Genomic DNA, 20,330 nt, shown 5'->3' on the forward strand with positions numbered 1-20,330 from the left:
CCTGGGGGCGATGCTGAACCTGCTTTTCGGGGGATGCTCGTCCCGCGGCTCGAGGGATGCTGGGCGGCTCGGGGGGATGCTGCCCTGCGGTTCGGGAGTTGCTCGCCCCGCGGCTCGGGGGGATGCTGGGTGGCTCGGGGGGATGCTGCCCCGCGGCTCGGGGGGATGCTGCCCTGCGGCTCGGGGGATGCTGGGTGGCTCGGGGGGATGCTGCCCCGCGGCTCGGGGGGATGCTGCCCTGCGGCTCGGGGGATGCTGGGTGGCTCGGGGGGATGCTGCCCCGCGGCTCGGGGGGATGCTGCCCTGCGGCTCGGGGGATGCTGGGTGGCTCGGGGGGATGCTGGTCCCGCGGTTCGGGGCGAACGCTCGCCTCGCCAACCGGCGGGGGGCAGCCACCGCCTCCCGGCCGCAGGAGCGGCTTCCCACAGCGCGGCGAGCCCATCCCCGCTTTCGGTTTCACTTCTTCCTGCTCCGGGCAGAGTGTTTCCTCATGGTTTTCGTGTGCTGAGAATCTTATGCAGTCCCCGGACACCCCCAAAGTGAGGGAGATAAAGGCCGCAGCGGTAAGTGGATGCCATTCTTCACTTTTAGTAATAAATGCAAATATCAGAGGTACGCAGCCGAAGTACTGCTCAGAAGTGTGGGCCAATTTCCTTCATCTTGGATTTCTCCTAACTTTCAGGTAAGCAAAATCGGTGCTATTGCTGTTTTCTTAATGAGTGTACTTTGGTGCTTTGCCCGGATGGGGCGTCCCCAGCTGGCATTTTGTGCTTTAATAAAAAGGCAATATATGTGAAGTGGGAATGTCCGTCCCTGGGATACACTGGAGGCTCCCCTGCTAAATTCTCCATTTTTTAAAAGTTCTTGCTCATAACAGTCAAACTGTCATTCTTTCTTTTGTCCATTAAATGTTCTGTGACACCGTCCCTTCAGTCTGAGAATGGGTGTGTGCTTTATTCACTGGATCCCCAGCCAAAGCATAAATCACCTAAAGCTGACTCCAGATTTCCTGCGATGAAAAAAACCCGAAAAAAGGCAGCCCTTCAGGCCTCGCTGGAAATCAGCCAAGGAACTCGGTTTGTGTTTGTTGCAGAATGTTTCTTGCGCCGTTCAAACTTTAAAACGAGCTGGCAGCAACCGCCGAGGAGCCTGGCAGCCACCTGATCTCCCGAAAACAAACCCTCAGAAGGGGTAAAACTTTTGGTACAGACAAGCTCCCCCTTTGTTTTCCTTCGCTCTTCCAGCAGCCGGGGTGCAGAGGAATGAGGCAGGACAATTTTCTTGGTCCTTAATTTTCCTTGGCTGCAGGGATATGGGTGCTGCGTCCAGCAGCAGGTGAAGTGGATCAAGCGACCAGCTGCAGATCAAGGACTACCAGGTTCAGTTATTTGCTGTCCCCTCCCTTTCCGTGTTTGCCAGTGGCAGGTGAGAGGAGAGCCAGGCTGTGTGAGCTGCAGGAGATGGGTCAGGCCCACGCGCAGTGCCCAGCAGGGAATTGGTGTTTTCATTAAGGTTTATTTTAAATTGCCTTTTGCAGTCCTTTGTGTATGCCTCTGTGGTGCTTTAGGGACCTTTCCCTTGATTGTATCCCCACTCCCATTGGATTTTACTGACGTCTCTCCCTAGATGGCCAGGTTGCTCCCACAGAGGCACTCACAGGGCTGCCCCTGGCCACTATAATGTGGCTTTTTGTCACTGGAGCAGTCCTAATGTGTGCCCTCTGAAAAGGCAGGTCATCTACGGAGCCAAACTCTGCTGGGGTCTGACCTGCTAAACTCTTGTTTGGCTGCAGGTTGCAGTGTCAGCTCCTCAGAGCGTTTTGTTCTGGTAGTGAAAAACTCTTCTCTTTAAAAAAGACGAGTTCCGAAGGCTTTTTCTTTTTCTGTACAAAATGTGTTGGTTTAATTTCTTGTTTCAGTGTTTGCTATTGAGCAATAATCTAATGTGTTCAAAGGTAGGTCGTGTTAATTAAACAGAGGTTGCAAGCAAAGGAAAATGTGAGCTGCAGAACTAAGAAAAGTCGTCTTGCTGTGAGCTAGTCTTTTGAGAAGCTTTTCTAGATTTCTTTTAAGTCTAGTAAGGTTAAATTGCCTTCTATAGCTTGTTCTGTACTGGAGCACCGATAGTCTTCTCTACTGGGAGCCCGTCACGCTGAGACTCAACTCATTGGTAAATCGAGGTTGGCAGGGAGGTTCCAAATTTGTTGGCAGGCGGCCATACAGATACATGTATACGGAGGTTGTGGAGATGTGGAGACGCTCAAAGCTTCAGGGGTGAAAGTATAAGCTTTTTTTTTTTTTTTTTTGAAGAAAAAATTGAAGCAGAGAAACCTTACTGTTCTCTGCTAAAGCATGGAAAAATATTCTGGCAAGCGCTCCCAAAGTATTTGTTCTCCCTCAACTAGAGATTAATGCAGTAGGGAATGATATAGGTGATACCGTGGACTCTTCTCTGGATTAGCAGAGATGCTATTTAATTAGACAATCTCTATGACTCAGCAGGCTAGTCAAACCCTTCAGAGCTCTTACACCTCTATTCCAGTCAGAATTTGTGTGGAATTAATTTTCTTCCTTATCCAGTAAAGCCGCATTATAAGATCACCAGGTGAATTTAGATCTTACGGATACTAAATTGAAACTGAATAAAATGTGAAAAAGTCTGAGATTCATCAGAAATGTAATGCCTCAAGAGCCAGAGCCATTGAAGATTAGAGCACCAGCGGACAGGGGGCGATATCCTAATGGAAATGCTGTCGTGGTTTCAGCTGGGATGGAGTTCACTTTCTTGCTAGCAGCTGCTGCGGTGCTGTGTGTCGGGTTTGGGATGGGAATAGTGTGACCGGGCACTGGGGGTTTGGGTTGTTGCTGAGCTCTCAAGGCCTTTTCTGGCTCCTCACCCCACCCCACCAGGAGCAGGCTGGGGGGCACAAGAAGTCGGGAGGGGACACAGCCGGGACAGCTGACCCCAACTGACCACAGGGATATTCCATGCCATGGGACGTCATGCTCGGTGTATGAAGCTGGGGAAGACAAAGGAAGGGCGAGACGTTGGGAGCGATGGCATTTGTTTTCCCAAGTCACCATTACATGTGATGGAGCCCGGCTTTCCTGGAGATGCTGCATGCCTGCCTGCCCATGGGAGGCAGGGAATGAATCGTTTTGCTTTGCTTGCGTGCGCTTTTGCTCTACCTATTAATCTGTCTTTATCTCAACCCACTGTTTTTTTCCTCACTTTTACCTTTCCGATTTTCTCCCCCATCCCGATGCGGGGGGAGTGAGTGAGCGGCTGCGTGGTCCTGTCTGCCAGCCACGGTTAAACCACGGCAATGCTCAAAAGAGATGGGGTGGGGTATATAAATTCTTAAACGTGTAAGTTTTACCAGAAGTATGTGGATAAATGTATTGAATCTACGGACAGTGTTTTCTCTACACCTTGGCTCTTTGTTATTTTCCCTGATTAGGTTGGTACTGATTATTTTGTCCGCTCTTACTTTCTCATACACCGTTCTATAGCCTGGTATTCCTTTCACTATCATATGGAAAGAGGGTTAGACTTTTGTGTGGCTTGCTCGTAAAACAAAAACTGGCAAGAACTGTAAAATAAAGAAGTGGTATATTAGGTATTCTTACTGCATATAACTATGAATACTTTAAGTGTAGTTAAGCTCGGAGCATAGTGATTAACACTGAGGGACCTGTGTATAAATATTTATCAGTGTGGTTAAGCTCAGAGTTCAGTGATTAACATTGAGGGGCCTGTGTATATTTTGCCATTTTTATTGTATTTTATGCATGTTAAAGCAAAGCAGAATTAATCAGAAAGGGGGAAATGGTTGGAAATTTGCATTGATAATAGATAAAATGTTGGTAGCTCATAATTATTTCTACATAGTAAGGCAATACTGTTGTTTTTCAAGAAAAATCTTAATTTAGAGAGATTATTAAACTTAACTTTTCTGCAGAAATTAATGCTGCTTTATGAGAGAACGATAATGAGCGTTTGCTCAGCATAAAACTACATGGTTTTTGAGCCTGGCTTGCTTAGCCTTCAGTTTAAGATGTAAGTTGTGCCAAAATGATTGCAATGTGTCCTGTGTTCATTTTGCCTTTGCAGATAAAGCGATGGGAAGTGCTGTTCTTTGGTGGAGCAGGTTGTCTCTCCGACTGCTGTCTGTCTGCTTGCTGTGTGCGTCGGTCGGAAAGCAATGCCAGATCCGAAATGAAATGGCTGACTGCAGCCACCTAAAGCTGACGCAAATTCCTTCTGATCTCCCAACCAATATAACGGGTTTGGACATTTCTCATAATCAGCTGAGGCTGCTGGGTCCTGCAAATCTGACCAGGTACAGCCAGCTGGTTTACTTGAACGCGGGCTACAACAGCATCTCTAAACTGCAACCAGAATTGTGCCAAAACGTGCCCCTGTTACGGATCCTGAAGTTAGAGCATAACGAATTGTCTAAGCTCCCCGACAGACTCTTTGCTTCCTGCACCAACCTGACCGAGCTCAACCTAGGGTACAACAGAATAAATATAAAAAATGATCCTTTCAAAACCCTGGAGGTAAGCTTTAGAAATGCACCTTTTCATGTAAATAAATGGGGAATTTACTGTATTTTCCAGTGTGTATACGGAACAGTTACCTGTTTGCATCTGAAAATACCCAGCATGTAATCTTCTCTTATTGTTTTTCTGAAGAAAAGGCCTGGCACACTGGAGTCTCAGCCACCCTTATGAGCCACTGTTCTCCATCCCCTTTTCCCATCGAGGCACCTTTCCGTACAGGATTTGTGCTGAGAGAACAGTAGCAGTAGGTGACGTATAGGGCGAAGTGAATGGTGTGGAATCTGAGTTGCCTGGGGTCTAAAAATGGTAGCTAGCCTAAATTCTCAAGGTCAGGTGTAATTACTCAGACCATGAAAGCCAGTGCTTAGGCTGAATGTAGTGTCTCCCAGGACACTGAGGATTGAGAAACGGTAAAGACCTTTTTACTCTACCTTCTTTTTTTTCCGCTGGTAGTTTACACGTGGTTAAATAGTTTTCTCTGTAGCATCTATGACGTTGGGGGACCAGCACTGGAGGCAGAGAAAGACTATTCTATTGTCTTTGCACTGAGCAGGGAATCATGCAAAAGGAAGGGCCTAAGGACAAAAGGAAATAGAGACAGTCAGGAGGTAGGTGATTCTGCCCCTCCACTCCACTCTCATGAGATCCCACCTGTAATACTGCCTCCAGCTCTGGGCCCCCAGCATAAGAAGAACATGGACCTGTTGGAACGAGGCCAGAGGAGGCCATGGAGATGCTGGGAGGGCTGGAGCCCCTCTGCTGGGAGGACAGGCTGAGAGAGTTGGGGGGGTTCAGCCTGGAGAAGAGAAGGCTCCAGGGAGACCTTAGAGCCCCTTCCAGACCCTAAAGGGGCTCCAGGAGAGATGGGGAGGGACTCTGGATCAGGGAGGGGAGCCATAGGACAAGGGGGAATGGTTTTAAACTGTAAGAGGGGAAATTTAGCTGAGATATTAGGAAGAAATTCTTTGCTGTGAGGGTGGTGAGCCCCTGGCCCAGGTTGCCCAGAGAAGCTGTGGCTGCCCCATCCCTGGAGAGGTTCAAGGCCAGGCTGGACGGGGCTTGGAGCAGCCTGGGCTGGTGGGAGGTGTCCCTGCCCAGGGCAGGGGGGTGGAACTAGGTGGTCTTTAAGGTCCCTTCCAACCTAAACCATTCTGTGATTCTATTAATTGTTGTACAATGTTCTAACAAGTGTGAATGTTGTTTTGAACAAGTCTGGACTTTTCTGCTAAACTCAGCATTCCAGTTCAGTTACACAAAATGTACTGGTTTGTGTCGTAGGACTGCTGACTCTCAGCTAAGTACAAATGGGTACAGCCAGCTCCAGTGCTGGGAGCAGAACTGAAGTTCTGCTGCCCTGTTCCTGATGGAAGCCAGACTTGGGGCACCTCAAGGCATCTTCTGTGGAGTCGCCTTCAGGGTAGCATCTCCTTCCCTGCAGATGAGGAGGAGTCTGAGCACCTGGGCAGGAGCTGGAGCACTACAAGGCGTACAGCTCTGATCTGTGTGGGCTGCTGCTGCCCTCCTCTTCCCTTCCTCACTTTCACTCACAGCAGGGGACCACAGCGAAGAGGGTGGAACGCACAGTTTAATACTGCAGTAGCTGTAACTGCAGCCAGCTGTAGACTTTTGCTTTTGTCACTTTATCTGGAGCAGGAGGGCTTTCAGCGAGTTAAGGAATTTTAGATAAAGTAACTCTTTGGTTTGCAGCAGATACTTCAGCAGGTTAAGACTGTGAACACAATGAAAGTTACAGGCGGGGAGGACACAGAAGGCTTCTTCCTGCAGGAGCTTGAAAGCTGCCATTTCTCTATTACAAATTTATTTCAATAGTAGTATTGCAACTAATTTCTAATCGATTAGATTCTAATGGAATATTTCAAAATGGTTTCGTATTATATAAAATAAAAAGGATTTTATACTTTTCTGTTTGCATCTTCTCCCCAGAACTTGAATATTTTGGACCTATCTCATAATCTTTTGAAGTCAGCAAATCTAGGATTGCAGCAACAGTTGAAGAACCTTCGTGAGCTCACGTTGAATAGCAATCAAATCACCGAGTTAAAAAAGGAAGACTTCGATTTTCTTAGCAACACCTCATTGAATAGCCTTGATTTGTCATCAAATCCACTGAAAGAGGTAGGAAGCATTTCAACAGAAATTCAACAGGTGTAAGTATAAAATGGAACTATCCTGGCTTATTGTTTATGATTGTGTGACATTTATATTACATTTTGGATTCACCGAGGTCAAAGATAAAACCATATATACACCTATATACACACATATATATACATATATACACATATAAAAACCTGTATACAGCATTAGTGACACACATAATTCTTTTTCTCTGTCTAAAATCAGCAAGAGCTGGTTCCATGTACATCAGAGGTCTCAAGCAAGAGCTAGATCAAGCAGCTCTGTGAACCCTTCCCAGATCTTTTCTACGCAGGATTTTTTTTGTATGTGCTGAAGGTGAACGGCTGACATACTTTCTAAGTGGGGAAAAAGTGTGATATTATGCAAGGCTAGTTATACAGTCTAGGTCTCGCTTCCTAGTTAATCAAAGAGAACGTCCATTTGTGCCTGTGGGGTACCCCAGGGAAATAATCTTTGCAGAAAAGAATACTCACTCTTTCAAAAAATGAAATGGGTGTTTTCTCTGCCACCTACCTCACTGTTCTCCCTGACCCACTTCTCAGCGTTACAATATGATTCTTTGAAGAGTGATGGTAAGTGCTGCAGATTTAAACTGGTTGACCCTCAGCAGAGAACCACAGAATGGTTTAGGTTGGAAGGGCCCTTAAAGATCATCTAGTATGAACACTGAATAGCAAATAGAAGTCATCAGCATATGAACACTGAATTTGCATTGCATTTGCTTGGGGTTTTTTTCCCAGTTGATTGATCTGTAGAGAACATGTACAATGAAATTTCAAGAACACTTTAGAGTGGCATAAGCTCGTACCACTGCTAGGAGGCGATCCCACCTTCCTCTTCCCTTTGGATGCTTCGTCCCTCCCTCTTTCTGGTACAAGCTTTAGTGAGGCCATGCTCTGCGTCACTGGGGAAACTCTACAGATGTTTTGGCTTGGTTAGCTCGTTGTCGGGTTGGTTCCCTATCTCGTGCACCATGTCACTGCATGTATGGCCATGCTGGCATGTGGATAGGAAGATGGGACTGCTCCTTTCTTGGGCAGTGTTACTTTATGCTAGTTGAACCTGCTCTGATTTTACAGTACTGCTGTCTGAAAAGCGGTCACATGCATTTGAGTCATTCTGACAAATGGAGTATTTAATAATTCATCTAATATCTGCCTCAAGATGAGGGGCCAGCACTGTGACGGAGACTTGTGATTGACGTTGTGGGAGCAAGTGTGTAGTATCACATTTCATGAGTGTAGCTTCTGCTCACAGAGAAACTGGGTTTCTTCTTGGCTCTCTGAAGTCCTAAATAACTTTTTTACTGGTTTTGCACTGGTATATTGGTATCCTTAGCAGATGCCCATAAAACAAAGCTGAAGAAAGAGATTATCTCAATTTCTAAGATACTTCTAGTGCAAGAGTTGCACTAGTTGGATACAAAATTGTTGTTCACTTGCATCTCACTGAGCAACTTTCTATCTTCTTCTGCAAGAGTACCGTTCAGAATGATGATAATCGTGTTACAAATTTTAGAAGTATTATCACAAGAAGTATAAACTCCAAGAACTGTTTATCTGAACTTGGCTGTGGAAAAATCTGTGTGTAGAAGTTATATTCTGTTTGAAAATCTCGTTTGAAAACCTTTGCAATTTTCGGCTTTATAGGTCAACTTTCTAACATAATCCCCTTGTTTTGATCAAAACTCTTTTTTCATTTCAGTTTCACACAGGAAGTTTACGTGCAATTGGAAACCTGTTTGGCCTCATACTGAACAACGTTGAACTTGGTGAAAATTGCACAAAGAAACTTTGTACAGAATTATCAAACACAGCGATTCAGAACCTCTCCCTGAGCCACGTGAAGCTTTCGTACATTAGCAAGTCAACTTTCCAGGGACTGCAAGGAACAAATCTTACCATTTTAAACCTTTCCCAAAATTCTCTGTCTTTGATAGAAGATGACTCATTTCAGTGGCTTTCAAGTTTACAATACTTAAACCTGAAGCATACTAACATTCATGTATCTTCACATTTATTTTCTGGATTATCCAGCCTCAAACATCTGAATCTGATAAGTTCAGTTACTGGGAAAATTGAAGATTTTTCCTTTCATTGGTTACGTGACCTGGAATACCTTATAATGGATAATAACTATTTTCCAGGAATTACTGCTAATATGTTCACAGGTCTGAACAACCTGAAATACCTGAGCCTCTGTAACTGCATCATAAACTTACAAAGAATAACTAATACAACATTTTCGTCACTTGCTAATTCCAGTTTGCAGGTTCTCAACCTCACAAAAACAAGAATCTCTACAATAGGAAGTGGGGCATTTTCCTCCTTGGGAGACCTGAAAATTCTTGATCTTGGTCTCAATGAAATTAGTCAAGAGCTCACAGGTCATGAGTTTAAAGGTCTCAATAATATACAAGATATTTATCTTTCCTATAATAAAAATCTGTCCTTGCGAAGCGAATCATTCATTTTTGTCCCAAGCCTTAGAAAACTGATGCTGAGGAAGGTAGGTTGCAGTAATCTGGCAGTTTCTCCTTCGCCTTTTCGTCCTCTACAAAATCTGACCATCTTAGACATCAGCAATAACAACATAGCAAACATAAAAGAAGACTTGTTTGATGGACTTCACAAACTGGACATTCTGGATTTGCAGCACAATAATTTAGCGCGGCTTTGGAAACAGGCAAATCCAGGTGGCCCTGTTCTTTTTTTAAAAGATCTTCCCAATTTGCGCATTCTTAATTTAAAATCAAATGGTCTCGATGAGATTCCAGTTCAGGCTTTCAAGGGTCTGTTTCAATTAAAAAACTTGGATTTAGGATCAAATAATTTGAATTTGCTTCCAGCCACCCTTTTTGATGATCAAGTCTCCCTGAATGCGTTGAACCTGCAGAAAAATCTGATAACCTCAGTGGAAGAAAAAGTGTTCGGCCCAGCTTTCAAGAGCTTGAGAATACTAAAGATGGATTCCAATCCTTTTGATTGCACCTGTGAAAGCATTGCTTGGTTTGCTGACTGGCTCAACGTGACCCAAACATATATACCTGGGTTGAGATCCCAGTACATTTGCAACACCCCACCTAAATATCACGGTAGTCTGGTGTTGCATTTTGATAGCTCAACCTGCAAAGACAGTGCTCCATTTAAACTTCTGTTCCTGATCACTACTACTGTTGTGACACTAGTAATTTTTACTGTTCTTATCATCCATTTTGAAGGGTGGAGAATAGCTTTCTACTGGAATATTTCAGTAAATCGAATACTTGGCTTTAAAGAACTTGACAGACAACAGGAAGAGTTTGAATTTGATGCCTATGTTATTCATGCAAGACAGGACAAGGATTGGGTGTCTAAGAATTTAGGGTCTCTGGAAAAAAATAACCACTATCAAATTAAATTTTGTTTAGAAGACCGTGACTTTGAAGCAGGCATATCTGAATTTGAAGCCACAGCTAACAGCATAAAAAAGAGCAGGAAGATTATTTTTATTGTGACTGAATACCTCTTACAGGATCCCTGGTGCAAAAAGTGAGTTGGATATAAACTTTTAAATGTAAGAGGGAAAATTTCTTAACAGATTTTTTTAACAAGTTAATCTCTTTTGCTGTGTAATTTAATCAACTATACTCTTTAATAAAGAACGCCATGCAAATTCTACTTTAATATATTTACTTAGTATACCGTAACTTCAGAATAATTCCTAAGTTAATAAAGTTAATTGTTCCACATGTACACCAGTGGAAATTTGAATCTTGCTGTCAATATATTTTTTTTTTTTTCAAAATTCAAGCTGCTCAGACTGCTTTCCTTAAAATTACATGTTTGAAGAAGAGCAATAATGGGTGAGCTCACTAGCATCCAAAGATGATTTTTATTTGGCTTTAAACAAGTCTTTTCACCTTTCTTATGTCGTGATCTGGAAAAGAAAGGAACTTTGCTAAACAAGGCTGTATCAAGACAGTAGACTTAGGTTATATTTTTAGAGGATGATTGTTTTCTTTATTTAGAAGGTAACTAATTTAACATAAGTAATGACAATTCTATATCACGGAATAGACATTAAGACCCCTTGTGTTTGCAGTGCGCTATTATGTGAGTGATTAAAAGAACTGTTACTTTTTCCCTCCACATGAAAGAAAACGTAATTTTGTCTTATTTCTGTTTCAGGTTTAAGGTGTATTATGCTCGTCAGCAAGCTATTGAACAAAGTCGGGACTCCATCATATTGATCTTTCTTCATGATATCCAAGATTACAAGTTGTATCATGCACTTCAAATGAGAAGAGGGATGTTCAGATCTCGCTGCATCTTGAACTGGCCAGCTCAGAAAGAACGAGTCGGTGCATTTTATCAGCAATTAGTGATGGCACTTAAATCTAATAGTAGAGCGCAATGAAGTTTTAAAGTACAGATTTGAAAACTAACAACTAACATTGGAAAAAAACTAACACTGGAAAACTAACAAGCCTTCAGGAAGACCTGAAAAAACTTTGTCATGCTGGAAAGATATGTAAGAGTCAGTATAATTTAAATTTACTTGTCTATATTCATGTGTTTGCTGATGTTTTAATTCACCTGCACTGAAGTGACATGTTAAAATGGATCATGATTGATAGTCATTTCAGTCGGTGTGTCAAAAATGTGGCAGAATTTCTGAAAAGCGGTGAAAATGGCTGATGTCCTAGAAAAAATGTCAATCTGATGTAGTGCAGGAAAGACACAGACTCTCTACTTTAAAGGGATATGCAAAAGAGCATGCAATAATGATAAAATGGCAATTTTTTCTGTGTAGAAGGTAGAGTGGATACTACTGCTTGCTTTCATAACACAAGGGGATATTGAGCGAAACTAAAATTGGAAAACTTTCCATGTGAAGCACAGTAAGTAGCATGGAAAATTATTTCTGAAGTCAAACCCAAGAAACATAGCAGAGTTTCAAAGTGAGCTTTAAAACCTTTATTTTAAGAGAAAGCCACAGAAAGAAACTGGACCCCGTGGGCAGCCTGTTCAGAGCACACAGTGAAGGATTGCTAATGCCTTCTGGGTGGGGCTGGTACTGATGACTATCAGAACCAGATTTTCAGACTAGTGAGTCAACTGATTCAATCAATGTGGTATGAGTAAAAAAAAAAAAAAAAAACAACAAAAAAAATTTCTACTCTTCCCTACTGAAATTCGGAGAGCTGGCAGAAGGACATTTTGAAAGTACATATTTGAATTATGGGGTCATTTTATTGCATATTTATTATTGCATCAAGGCCAGGCTGGACGGGGCTTTGAGCAGCCTGGTCTGGTGGGAGGTGTCCCTGCCCATGGCAGGGGGGTTGGAACTAGATGGTCTTTAAGGTCCCTTCTGACCCAAATCATGTTCTGTGGCATTTATATTGAGAGATACCACCTTAATTCTTCAAATGTGCATAAAATTATATGCCGGCCTTCAAATAGAACTTGAAGTCAATGTGAAAAGTGGCCAAGGCACAGCTGATGCACCTGCATAAAATAAGTAAAGGCATAGATATTTCTGTAGCGTAACCAGAAGACAACTTTGTGGGGGAGGTGGTGCTACTGTAATTTCATCACTGAAGAATTTGTTACTGGTGAAACAACAAAAAGAAAAATTAACCCCCCAAAAGAAATAGTTTTAGACCGTATCATAAATATGACTGTGACTACAGGTACAGCTAGAGTGGGAGGAAAAAACTTCAAAAGTAGATTAATTTCATATTTTTTTTCCTTCTGTGTGACTGTATATAGTTTTGCCTTTGATAGTGAAAAAAAATAATTGTAAAGAAATCAGAAAGAATTCTGTAGTTTAATTTCTTATATATTAATCTAGTTTGTTTTTTCCTTAACATAGTTTACAGAAATGTGGGCTAGTTGGCAATTGCCAGAGCATTAGGGTTCAAACGTGGGCTAGTAGCTTGATCTGGAGAGAGCTGAGAACAAGCAAAGTGTGCTCTGAAAAGATGTTTATAATGTTTGAGACTGGTTGCAATTTTATGGAGTGTTTGAGCACAATTTATTGTAAATTAAACACTAGACAGACACTTATATGTCTTTCTTAATATTTAATTGCTGTTCTAAGGACCTCATAAAACTGTCAATTTTTAGTAGGTGTGTGATCCTTCAATAGCTCAGGAATATTTTTAAATTGTTTTTTCCCCCCTGGCATTTCCCTCATCAATTTTAATGCTACCATTACTCCAAGAATATTGCTTTACTGCTTTAGAAAACAGCTTTCAGATAGTTCAATACTTAACATTTTAAGCAGCTTTTCTCATGATTTGTTACATGCATAGATGAAAAACGTTGGGTTTTAATAGGTTTGTATGTCCCATGATGACACAAAACATAAATGAGTAAAATAATTAATGGAATAGATTTTGCATGCACCCAAGAGTGAAGGGGACTGTCTTCACTTGCTCGGGAAGTCCTGAGTGAAAACAAAAAAGCCTTTGTTTACAGCTGAAGTGATAGATGATGATTCCCTAATTACAGTAATAGGATTATCCCCATTGTGATGCTTTCATCTCATCTTTCTGACCTTTTCAGGCCAAGTGACAAATTCTCTCTTCATGCTTAGGCCATGAAAGTTGAGGAGGCAAGTCAGCAAGGATGGGATGCCAGGTATGCACCATGTCAATCCGTCTTTCTCTTATTTAAAGACTACCATGAGAAAGGGTTTCTATGTTTCCTGAATTTGTAATGACACATGGTAGCAGAATTTCTCATTCCGCAGCAATATAAATTGCTTAGAAACTGTTAGCAGTTCACATGGATATTAAAAATGACATAGAGATGCAGAGAATGCATGGAGAAATGCCGAGGTGAAATGTGATACAAGAGGTCAGACTACATGATCAAATGGTCTTTTCTGGCCCTTAAACCCTGACAAATGACAGCGTGTCTAAATTCTATAAAGATTTTTCTTATTACTACAAGCGGCCCCAAAATCGATCTCAGAACCTTGAGAAAATGTGCTATGGATGCTTAGTTTTGTAAAACAGCTAAGAATACAAACTAAAAGTACTTGCTGATGAGTGAAAATCATTTTAAATGACAAAAACGTGATGATGCAGTCTAAACAGATTCAGATTAAAATAATTTACAACAGAAAACGACATTATAAAGGCTCACAATGAGAATTAGACTAACGTTGAGGAAAAAAAAAGCGCAAAAGCAATAAGCACGGGGCCAACGCTAATCATCAATTATACTTGACATAAAATTTTCTTGTAAATTTTCTCTGTTTGCCTGGGATTTACCTACTACTTCTCTGCTCCTGTACATCTGTTTGACAATATTATGGAGAGTAAATAAATGGGCTTACCATGGCAAAGAGTTCTAAGTGTTTTCAGGATTAACAGTCCAAATCAGAGCTGGGTAGTTTCTTTGCAGTGGGTAGCATCAGACTATATTATGCTGATTTACTGAGGAGTTGGATACCAAATAAATGAAAAATAGTTCCAAACTTGTAGTTATGCTCCAGTCGGTAGCTTTGGGGTGGAACCTGACTGTTTCTGTGGTTCTTGAATGACGGGGAGTAATGAACAGGTTACAGACAGTGATGTTCATCAGAGGTTCTATTCCAGGTCTTCATGCAGGGTTGTTTCAGGGCTGCTGCTGAGATAAATATACTACACACCAACGTGCTCAATGATGCCACTTTCACTGTAGTTCAGTCAAGGCTTTTTGGCGTCCTGGGGAATAAATGCAGGTCGTGCTGCTGTTAGGTTTATGTGGGCCTATTCCGTAAGGTTTGGTCAGCACACATTTATTTCAGTTTGTAAGAAAAAAGGCCCAGAATATCCCAATTTCAAATCTCAGTCCTCTACTTGATGTCACCTGTGCTCCACTCTGCCAGCTCATTGCAATCCTTGATGTGCTGGGAAGAAAAGGCAGGGATAAAATTCCCCACCTTGTACCCTTGGTTGTCATCCACTAGCGCCTGCCAGCTTCAAGCAACTAGTTGCACTATCAACTTAATGTATGATCCTGGGCTCATGCGTATAAAGGAACTGTACTATCTTCCAGCCTGGGCTGTACTTTTGGATGCTGCCAAGGGCCGTGCTACTTGCCATATTCTGAGTTCACACAATGTTTGCCCAGTCCATAATAGCAACCATTACAGCATCCAAACTGATGCTGGCAAGAACATAAGGACATGGATGTGTTGGAGCAGGGCCAGAGGAGGCCATGAAGATGCTGGGAGGGCTGGAGCCCCTCTGCTGTGAGGACAGGCTGAGAGAGCTGGGGGGGGTCAGCCTGGAGAAGAGAAGGCTCCGCAAAGACCTTAGAGCCCCTTCCAGTCCCTAAAGGGGCTCCAGGAAAGCTGGGGAAGGACTCTGGATCAGGGAAGGGAGCCATAGGACGAGGGGGAATGGTTTTATACTGAAAGAGGGGAGATTTAGGTGAGATATTAGGAAGAAATTCTTTGCTGTGAGGGTGGTGAGCCCCTGGCCCAGGTTGCCCAGAGAAGCTGTGGCTGCCCCATCCCTGGAGGGGTTCAAGGCCAGGCTGGATGGGGCTTGGAGCAACCTGGTCTGGTGGGAGGTGTCCCTGCCCAGGGCAGGGGGGTGGGACTGGATGATCTTTAAGGTTCCTTCCAACCCAAACCGGTCTATCATTCGATGGTATAAAAAGGTGTACTGGGTTGGGTCTGTTCAACCCTTTCTGTGCAGAAATGCGTGCACCACCCAAAGGAGAGGTGTGAAGCTGGGCCCTGGCAGATGGAGTTGGCTCCAGCCCTTTAATATTAGGTGTGGTTTTAATTAAAGGGAAAAGCGCGGGCCTCGCGCTTCCCCAAGGCCTCCGGGGCGCGCAGGCCGATAGCGGCCCGCCGGCCCCTTTGCTCCCCGCCCAGGGCGGGTTTGTTTCGCCTGGCAACCGGGCGGGCGGCGGCGGGCAGCCCCGGCCGGGCCGGCGGCGGCGGGCAGGGGGTCCCGCCATGAGGCTGGCGGGGCTGGACCCCGCCGCCCTCCTGCCTAACCTCCGCCGCGGCCCCGGCCCTCCCGGCCTGCGGCCCCCGCGCCCGGCGGCGGCGGGCAGAGAGCCCGGGGGGCGGGCGGGGGCTAAGGCCCGGCTGCTCGCCCTGCCCGGCATCGGCGAGGAGGCGGCGGCGGCGAGGGGCGGCGAGGAGGCGGCCGGCAGCCCGCAGTGTCCGGCGTGAGTGCGCGGCCCCAGAGCTGGGGGGGCTGTTCCCCTCTCCTGGGGGGGTCCCCTCCTTCTCCTGTGGGTTTCTCCCTTCTCCTCTTCGGGGTTTTCACCCCCTCTTGTGGGGTCCCCCCCTCTCCTTTTGGGAGTCACCCCCATCTTGTGGAGTTCCCCCCTGCTCCATTGAGGTCCTCCCTCCACCCCCGTGCTATGGGGTCCCGCCCTCCTGTGAGGTCTCCCCCACCCTTGTGGGGTTTCCCCCCTCTCCTTTGAGGGTCCCCCCCATCCTGTGGAGATCCCCCCTCCCCTTTGGGGTCCCCTCCCTCCCCATCCTGTGGAGTGGTCTCCCCCCCTCGTCTCCTGTGGGGTTCCCCCTGTCTTCTCTGCGGTTTCTCCCCTTCTCTTTTGGGGGTCCCCCCCATCCTGTGAAGTTACCCCCCTCCTTTGAGGCCTCCCCCAGCTTTGTGGGGTTTCCCCCTTCTCCTGTGGGGGTCCCCCCCATCCTGTGGAGTTCCCCCCCTCCTTTGGGGTCTTACCCCCTCGCCTTTGGGGTCCCCTTCTTCTCCTTTGGGGGTCCCTCCCCATCCTGCGGAGCGGTCTCTCCCTCCATCCTGTGGAGTTCCCCTCCCCTTTGGGGTCCCCCCTTCTCCTTCAGGAGTCTCCCCCCCCCATCCTGTGGAGTTCCCACCCCTTCTCTGGGGTCTTCCCCTGTCCCCTTTGAGGTCCAGGTCCCCTCCCTCCCCTTTGGGGTTCCCCCCTTCTCCTGTGGGGTCCCCCCCGCCTTTTCTAAAGCATTGATAATGGGTATGAAATGTCATTTGGGTGCTTCCGTGTTTAATTTTCAAGCGACACCTTGAAAATGTTGAGGTTTTGTTGAAGAGAAAAGGGAGCTGTGAAGTGTGTGTGCTGTGGGGTTCAGTTGGTGGTATTTTGCTAAAGTAAAGGTGTAGTAAAGCAGAAAGTGGTTTCTTACCATGTTTAAAGCAGAATACCTTCCTAAAGTCAGTAATAGTTGTATTACTCTATTGGTATTTTTTACTCTTACAAAAAAAAAGGCTACTGTATCTATTATATGAGCATCTATAATTGCTGCCTCTATAGTACTAAATCATGGTAATCTTTGATATTACTAATAATCAGAAAAAACATTAATATTTTCTCAGGTGTTAGTAGAAATGAACATATTTTGGAAAGTTAGGTTTTTAACTCTTCAGGACGGAAATCCCTTTAGTACTCTGTTAAACTTTCAGATGGATTTCAGAACCTATACTTTTAGTTTGGCTTCCATGTAGCATAATATTTAAATGATAGTCCTCTGGCTTTCTGAATCAGTCTCTAGCTCTTCCCTGGCAGAGAAATTGTGCTTATTTGCCAGGGTCCACAGTCATTAGAGTCCTTATATTAGAAGGTAGGCCCCTATTTTGGAATCTGTTTATCAGCCTGATGTCTGTGAATGTGGCCGATCTGTTTTTGAATGTGCTAGAAGAGTTTGCTTCTGTAAGCTTTAGTAGCAGCAATGTCTTGAAAGTCACTGCCTGCTCCGTTTTGGGGAAAAAAAACAAAGTTTTTCTTTTATGCCTGTTTAAACTGATCTGCTGATTTCAAGGAGTGTTTTTAGTTCTTGTGTTGCAAGGTATAGTAATCATTCATTCGTTTTCTAATTCATCTACCTCTTCTATGTTTTTGTAAACCTTGAGCACATCATCCCTTAGCCTTGTCCAAGGGTCCTAGCCTTTTTAGCCTTCTTTCTGAAGGTGGCTCTATTCCCTTAAGTATGTTTGTAGCCCAGCTTTTATTCCAGTATGTCTTTCTTGAGATGCAGGGACAAGACCTGCGCACAGTATTCTGTTTGCGGACACAGTAAGGTTTGCCACAGCGGCTGGATGATGTTTTTCATTTCTGTCTGGGGATTGTTCCTGATGTGGGCCAGTGTTCTGTTGGTGGCTTTGGTTGTCACTATATGTTGAGTCCATGATGACTCCAGGATTGCTTTCTGAACCGTAACTGCCAGTCACAATGTCACAACATGTAAAGGTGCTTTAGGTTGTTTTTTTTTTTTTTCCTGGATAAGTGTTGACAGTACATATTTGTAAATACATACTTTTATCTAGATATCTATAAATTTATTTTAGCAAATAGTAAATGAATTGAAATATTACAATTGCCAGATCACTAAGCTATGTAACACTGTGACAATAATACAACTAGGAACGCAAACCGTCCCTGTTGTGCTTCTTTTATTTCCCCCTATTCCCATCTAATGCATTTGGTTTTGTTTCAGAATAAACTGTAAGCTCTTTCAGGCTTGAACTTTTTCTGCATCTGTGTAAAATATTAGCCTTTCTGGATTAGGAAGGTTAATCTGGTTTGAAGTGTATTGTCAGAGTCCTATTTAGAAGGTATTTGATGCTTTATATAAACAATACCAGAACCAAATCAGTGTTACTTGCCTATCATTTCCCACGAGTTGTTTCTTTTTTTTACTATTAAAAACAAAGCCGAGTATAATGCTGTATGAGCTGGTATTCTTGTTGAAGGACCGGTGACTTTTATTGTTAAAAAAAAAATTACAGGATGAAATTCACGCTTAAGACAAACTAATTGGTTATATTGGGATGAAGAATAAACCCTATTACATTAAAACTGGTTGGGTACAGCAAAATGCTTGTTTCAGCTTGCTATTGAAACACTTCTGATATCCCCTAATTATCCCCTAACTGTTATACTTTTGTATGCATGGAGTCATTTCAAATATTTTATTCATAGCGGCCAAGCTTAGTCTGATACGGTATTGTCTGTCTTCAAAAAAACCAAAACCAAACCAGAAAGATGTAGAAGGAGGAATAAGATACATCACTTTGACCAGGAAAGTCTATACCTCCACATTAGCATTTTTTAATTAGATGGTTTTCACTTAAGCTTTTAGAAGAAGCATCTCAATTAAATATTGAAAACTTTAGTATTCCTTGCCTAGAGTTCAGATTTGAATTTGTGAATTACAGAATATGATATTATATTGTTGACAGTTACACATAGGAAGCTTTTGCTTATCCAAATTAAGTTCCTCTGGCCTAAGTTTTATTGCTGTTTGAAATGTTTTGGAAGACATTGTCAGTGGCCAGGGTACTTTCATTAATAGCAATTTAACAAGGAGTAATTGATTAACAAATTAAAGGATCCATTTTATGTCTTACTATTCTTTTTCTTTGGTGCTGACAAGTCGATAGCAATCAATATACACCAAGAGCACAAAACAGTGAAAATTTGGCACTGATTTCTTCCTGTCTTTCCCATGTACTCTGAATTTGCTGAGCTCTGCAACTACCAACAACTGGTCTTAATACTATGTAGGGCTAAACTATAGTAGTACTTTGTAAGATTTTACATTTACTGGTTTTTTTCGTAGTGATTTCATGTCCTTCTGATCAAATTGAAGGTGCCTTATGCTACACTTACCACAATACGCCAGTGACACTAAGATACATGGATTCCTTTTTTTAGGAAACTTTATTATTGCTGTCCTAACATGTTGCAATAACTAGAGGAGGTAACAGCCCTTAGCTGATCTAAAGGTAAGTTGGGCAAGGCTTAAGTTATTTTTGTCAAAATTAATTGCGCTGCTCCCCATTTTCAGGATAGCTCTAACGCACAGAAAACGTGTTTGTGAACTTGGGAAGAGAAGGAGGGCTTTATCTGTGATGTAAAAATGTCACTGTCGTCTTTTTATTTCTCAGTAGCTCAAGCTTTGGCCGTCAAAATGGTTAACTTTGAAAATGTGGATGTAAGTAACTTGATGAGCTGCAGAAGAGGGTGGAAAATCAGATTCCTTGCCTCCTGTTTTAACCACTAAAAGCAATAGATCTCTTTCACGCTGTAATGCATACTAACCTGGATAGAGCACTGCAGTGTTACTTAGCTGCTCGTTTCCATTGTTGTTCTGATCTAAAAGAGTAAACGTAGTAATGGGGTGGTTTGCCATGGTCTATTTTTTTTTTTTGTCGTTGCAAATAAGTGTAAAAGAGCTTAGAGGTAAATTTTAAGTTTACATAGTACTACGGAAGTCAATATTCCTCTACGTGGATGGAACTAAAAATTTATTCCTAACATTTTATAATATTATATGTAACATTAGGTTTTTGATAAAGTCTTAGGGAGTTTCCATCAAGTAGCTAATAATCCAGAGAATAAATGTCAAAAACCCCCCTAAAACCAAAGAATACCAATTTTCCTCAAAGTGTTTTCAGATGCTAAGAATTTATTCTTGTGTACCTTTAATATTAGTCTGTTGGTCATAGAAACCAAGGTGGTATGTTTACAACCAGGCATTTAATTTCTGATCCAGCGCTTGGTGAGCAGAGGGATCACCAGCGTTAGCCGTGGAAGGGAGGAGAGGAACTGTGGTTGTGAATTCTTCTAAAATCTTGTGAATTGGGGAGCTAGAAATGCGTTC

The 20,330-nt window shown here is 43.3% G+C and overlaps 2 protein-coding genes across 3 annotated transcripts in view; both read left to right on the forward strand.

Moving 5' to 3' along the window:
* Positions 1-591: 591 nt before the first annotated feature.
* On the forward strand, positions 592-15,052 carry TLR3 (toll like receptor 3). Of its 2 annotated transcripts, none has more exons than XM_054203799.1 (5): positions 592-682; positions 4,114-4,562; positions 6,510-6,701; positions 8,430-10,255; positions 10,895-15,052. In XM_054203799.1, the coding sequence occupies exons 2-5, from the start codon at positions 4,122-4,124 to the stop codon at positions 11,121-11,123; spliced, it is 2,688 nt and encodes an 895-aa protein (XP_054059774.1). In that variant the 5' UTR covers positions 592-682; positions 4,114-4,121; the 3' UTR covers positions 11,124-15,052. The 2 variants fall into 2 exon arrangements, with proteins under 2 accessions (XP_054059774.1, XP_054059776.1); XM_054203801.1 differs by lacking the exon at positions 592-682 and adding an exon at positions 1,312-1,378.
* Positions 15,053-15,774: 722 nt separating this feature from the next.
* The window catches only part of FAM149A (family with sequence similarity 149 member A), a 304,183-nt gene continuing 299,627 nt past the window's right edge, over positions 15,775-20,330 (forward strand). Inside the window, exon 1 of the mRNA XM_054202949.1 lies at positions 15,775-15,892. The gene's annotated coding sequence lies outside the window, so the exon portion shown is untranslated. The remainder of the gene's footprint in view (positions 15,893-20,330) is intronic.

Source organism: Rissa tridactyla, chromosome 5 (assembly GCF_028500815.1).
Source record: "Rissa tridactyla isolate bRisTri1 chromosome 5, bRisTri1.patW.cur.20221130, whole genome shotgun sequence".
Classification (NCBI taxonomy): domain Eukaryota; kingdom Metazoa; phylum Chordata; class Aves; order Charadriiformes; family Laridae; genus Rissa; species Rissa tridactyla.

Excerpts from the sequence above, each read along its gene's own strand:
- TLR3 (XM_054203799.1), top strand. The coding sequence starts at position 4,122 with ATGGGAAGTGCTGTTCTTTGGTGGAGCAGGTTGTCTCTCCGACTGCTG. Across the intron at positions 6,702-8,429 it reads CATCAAATCCACTGAAAGAG|TTTCACACAGGAAGTTTACG; the intron begins GTAGGAAGCATT and ends TTTTCATTTCAG. Across the intron at positions 10,256-10,894 it reads CAGGATCCCTGGTGCAAAAA|GTTTAAGGTGTATTATGCTC; the intron begins GTGAGTTGGATA and ends TTTCTGTTTCAG.